The sequence below is a fragment of the Bidens hawaiensis genome, unplaced genomic scaffold (assembly GCF_021521415.1).
Source record: "Bidens hawaiensis isolate Kalapana, Puna unplaced genomic scaffold, B.hawaiensis_p1.1 tig00012650_1, whole genome shotgun sequence".
NCBI classification, from domain to species: Eukaryota; Viridiplantae; Streptophyta; class Magnoliopsida; order Asterales; family Asteraceae; genus Bidens; species Bidens hawaiensis.
Genome location: NW_027492047.1, coordinates 49,408 through 54,330, shown reverse-complemented (window position 1 = coordinate 54,330; position 4,923 = coordinate 49,408). Strand labels below are relative to the sequence as shown.

At 32.4% G+C, this 4,923-nt stretch overlaps 1 protein-coding gene across 1 annotated transcript; it reads right to left on the bottom strand.

Annotated features, from left to right (window-relative positions):
* Window positions 1-1,964: 1,964 nt before the first annotated feature.
* On the bottom strand, window positions 1,965-2,921 carry LOC143541803 (uncharacterized). The gene has a single exon (XM_077034532.1). It carries the CDS (start codon window positions 2,666-2,668, stop codon window positions 2,147-2,149), a length of 522 nt encoding a protein of 173 aa, XP_076890647.1. The 5' UTR covers window positions 2,669-2,921; the 3' UTR covers window positions 1,965-2,146.
* Window positions 2,922-4,923: the final 2,002 nt, after the last annotated feature.

The following is a 4,923-nucleotide window of genomic DNA, read 5'->3' as shown; positions in this document are numbered from 1 at the left end:
TTCACCCATAACCAAAAGTGAAATTATATACATTACTTCCCCGAAAGAGTGTAACCGATTTTTGGGTTGATTATAGCCGTCGGATCATCTCAAGATTATATACTAACCATGTTATATTATACTTAAAAATGGTGGTGACACAAGGTAGTTTTTGGGCAACATTAATATGGTACTAACTGAGCTTTAAGTAAAAGTATTAAGTATGCACAAAAAAATGTGTTAATGTTCCTAAATTAAAATGTGAACATTCTAATAGAGAACATGATCAAAGCAACTTATCAACATACCAAGGTACCATCATATTAATATTTTACTGATCTTCTTTTTCAGTTTGACGCATTCGGGTTTAGATATGTAAACAACTTTTTAATTTTGTTGAATTTCTTGTAAGATTGATGAGACGTTGAAGCCTACATATGATTTTCAGATGGTAAGTTTAAGTTCATTTTATTTATATTTTGTCTGCTTTACTTTCTTACACTAACTGCTTATATTTCAAATTGGTAAACTCTTCATTATTTCATATCATTTTATGGTTATGTTAGTGTAGGTCCTATATATCCTATTTTGAGTTTTCTTAGTGTATCTTCATTTAATGTTCATTTGTGTTCGTTAAGATAAAAAAAAGGGTTTATAAATTATTATATGAAACTACCCCGTCCATCGGACATGTATAAATACCAAATAACTCGAATAAATAACAAATGGACCACATTGGTTACTCCGTCAAACCGCATAGCGAGCATTCCTACTTCTAGAGCATCTGTTTGTAACATGTAATTATTCCACTGCACACACTTGCTAATTTTATTTTCGGAAGCAATTATCTAACTGGTTGAGGTATAGCAATGAACATTTGTTTTCAGCAACGGGTTCTCATGGTTACCAAAAATATAAAACATTATCCGGCATTCTATTATGCTCCATTCATCATAATATTCCTGGGATATGATCATGAAGCAACTATATATGACATGCATAGAACTATGCATACAACATATATATAACTATGATCATTGTAGGATCATGTTTTTTAATAGGTGCAACTGCATGTGTAAGCAGATTAAAGATCCACATGACAGAAGATGAAAAGGTGAAGATGACAATTGGATAATTTGGGAGTTAAATACTATGCTTGAATAATTAGCACCTAATAATACCAATTAGTTGGTAAACATAAGATCAGTACGTGCATAGTTATATACAACTTATAAAAGTTAATAATTTAGACAGGCCAAAATACAAAACAACAAGAAAATTACAACTAATTATACCTTCCAAGATGACCAAGCTGTGACCAACATCAAAGACAACAAATCATGTTGACTGAAGAAATTATGATCCATTATGTAGAAAGCATTGTTGCCACATGCCCACATATATCTAACTTATTAAGAGGTATATATCACGCGTCGGAAAAGTTATAACGATTAATTAGATTGTAATAAAGCCTTGTAAGTGAAAATAAACTATCTAGTTGCCTTCTTAGAACATACATATCAAACATGCCAAGGTCTTAAGAAATTGTGATCCATATATGTTGAATATAAAGAAAGCATTGTTGCCACATATATCTAACTTATTAAGAGGGAGATCGCGCATCCAAAAAGTTATAACGATTAATTAGAATTGTAATAAAGCCATGTAAGTAAACATAAACTATGACTATACTAGTTGCCTTAGAACAAATCAAGTATGCCAAAGTGTTAAGTCTGGAACCATTTTTTTTTAAATCTAGGGCTTTTAAGATATGATCACTACGTACCGAATTCTTCTTATCCGAAGAATAAGGTGTCGGTTTTTGATGGCTTAAGGACCAAAACAAACTATACTAGCATAAATCTTGTAAATTTGAGGGAAAGCAGAAGAAAATGTAGAATTTAATAATTTCAAATACTTTAGTTCAAATTAGTATATTGCATATTGCATGAGTTGAACATATAGAGTACAATAGTACATGATTAATAAGCCATACAAATAAACAAGGTTTGTAGCATATATATACCAGGTAATTATAAACACTCAAGGTACAAAATATATATAGAATGAAATTAAGAAGTACTTCACCTAATATCAGCCAATTCTTGTTTCCATTTTGAACATGTGTTTCCTTCTCTTTTCATAGGCAAAAAAGATAGATCACTCTCTAAGGATATTGACCTAGACGAAGCTCCAAATCTACGTCGTTTTGGATCCAATCTTCATGCCCTACTTTTGCACTCTCTATATTACTACTTCCCATTTCAGAACTCCCAATTCCAAGATTCAAATTCACCCTCAAATGCTCCTCATGGAGAGCACTAAAATTAGGGTTTGATGGCATAAACTGATAACCATGATTGTGTGTCGAGAACCCCCCGAATAAAGAACCATGATTTTGAGCCTCTTCATTAGGAATAAGATTAAAAGATTTCGAAGAAACCGTCGAATAATGATCTTTCTTCGGCTTGGTAATTGAAGCAGTGTTGTGTTTTTTGGCTTTTGCTTTGTCTTTTCTATGAATATTCATGTGACCACCTAATGCTTGAGCATTTGTGAACCCTCTTTTGCAAAAGTTACACTCGTACGAGCGACCCAAACCCTCTTTCGAGCTATTAGGAGACAACGAGCGATCAGTTTCTTGATCGCTCGAAGTTTCTGAATTGTTCCCATGCTTCTCAGACCCCATAACTTCAAGATCAAGAAACCGCGTTGTCTAGAGAATAAATGATGATAAAATTAGGGTTTGATGTAGTTGAAGAGTTGAAGAGGCAAGAGGGAGGTTATCTTGACCAAAAGGTATGTTGGGTTACAGGAGAATTGACATAAAAATAATGGATTATCTTGCTGCTTGTTTCTGTCAGCTGCCGGCTTTGAGACTTACCTTTCTGCTTAAGTTAATAAGAATACATACAAAAATGATGTAATTGGTATTTTATTACCGACTACACAAAATGCTAAAAAAACAAAAAAAATCCTGTAAAAGTATATACATGACATGTACAGAGAAAAGATAGAATACAATAATATATTAACGTATAATAGGTACGTATATACGCTATATTCACGAAATCGATCCATGAAATCACATCCCAACATCTCGGAATCGTCAATACATATCCAATTAATCATTGGTTCACCCAAAACAGTTTTGGATCGTTAATCGATCAATTTTTTACTTTTTTCACGAAAACCGTTTTTGAGCGTTTTAGGCTTTTAGCTGAGCATTTAGAATTTTTTTTGCCTTTGAGCATCTCGTGTACCTATCGTACGTTAAGCAATTATTGTACAGTAACCTCACTCTACATGTATATAGGCATAAATATGTATTCTATGGACATACTTCTAGGCAAAAACAAACCTATTGTACATATTCTTACCTTGAAATTCTATAAACTAATAGATGGCAAGTCATATATTTGAAAAGTAGCAATTACATAGAAACTGAAGGCAATTAAGCGGACAACAAGTTGCGTCGCTATCCCATTTTAAATCTATAAATATATTCATAATATGATGATACATATATACAATATATCCTAATCTCAAACCTCCTTTAAATATGTCACAACCAGTTAAAAGTAAACTTAACTATGACTTGCTCATATCAATAGGAAACCATGTTTATTTAAACAACATTAATTGTCATTATTCTCTCAACCCATATAGAGGACAACCTGATGAATGTTGATGATCTTAGTCACATAAGCGATTGTAAATATGTGTAACATACATGGCATAATACTTGTGAGGTATATGTCATGCATAAGACATGCCCATGGAAATTGAGTATATTCTTTAATTAAGTATATTCGTAAATTAGTCTGTTAAAAAAGATCTATTATAATTTTCAAGTACATTTTCTTTTTGTACCATTTTAAATCGTATATAACTTTATATTTTTACATATTTTATTTTGATCATTACCATGAATAATTAAATTGTTTGAAATGTATAAAATTAATATGTAAATATCATAATGTTATAATTTTCAAAGATAAGTTTATAAATGGTTTTTAAGTTAGTTTAAGATCGTGGTTCTGGTACTAGGAATGTTGATACTATTGGGAAATCCATGAACTCAAGAGTAGAGAATACCTAAAGTTGTCCTAAACCTCGCCCATTAGGGACCCTCATGCGTAGGTTTGCCTTTGTTAATGAGTATATACCTAACAAGTATGGGACATTCATCTGGGTTTGAAACCACGACTGCCAAAAGTCGTCTGGTATCCAACAAACAAACAAATGCGACATTAAAATCTCACTTATAACATTTTGCTGATAGAGTATACGAATGATGAAGTAAGGAAAACATACATGCCCTCTATGACAATCTAATATAGAGAATATCGAGTAGTCTAAAGTGAGACCCCATGCTCAAATGCATCTATCAAATCACCCCACTTATCTCCATGATTATCCCAAGAATGGCTTATATCACAATCACACAACTCTTATACATGATCTTCGTACAATTTAGACAGGAAAAAGACTACACATAGTCAATTTTAAACACGTTTACCTAATAAACATAGATCGAGAGGATTCTCCAAACTCAAGATAACTTGAAGATCCACATTAAATGTATCAATACAAATACATATTGAGAGATTTATAGACGACTTGTTAGTGAGTGAGTTTGTGGGATTGTCGATCACATGTTACACAATTGTGTATATGCATGATATTTGTAATCGTAAGCTTGTTCGTGCGACTTCCATCAAATCCCACATAAAATGAAGAATGATAACTTCCCATTAACATTGCGAATCTGGGGACGTTATGGTCTTATGGAATAGAAAAAAAAAGCGCAAAAAGGACGAGAATAATTTGGTGTCTTCTTCCTTCTTAGGTTGGAGGTTTGGTTCTTTGGTTAAAAACTTTAGATTATCTTCAGATGATTTATTGTTTGGACAGCTTCCTTCATCGTCTTCTGGTGGTTTG

Excerpts from the sequence above, each read along its gene's own strand:
- LOC143541803 (XM_077034532.1), bottom strand. The coding sequence starts at position 2,668 with ATGGGGTCTGAGAAGCATGGGAACAATTCAGAAACTTCGAGCGATCAA.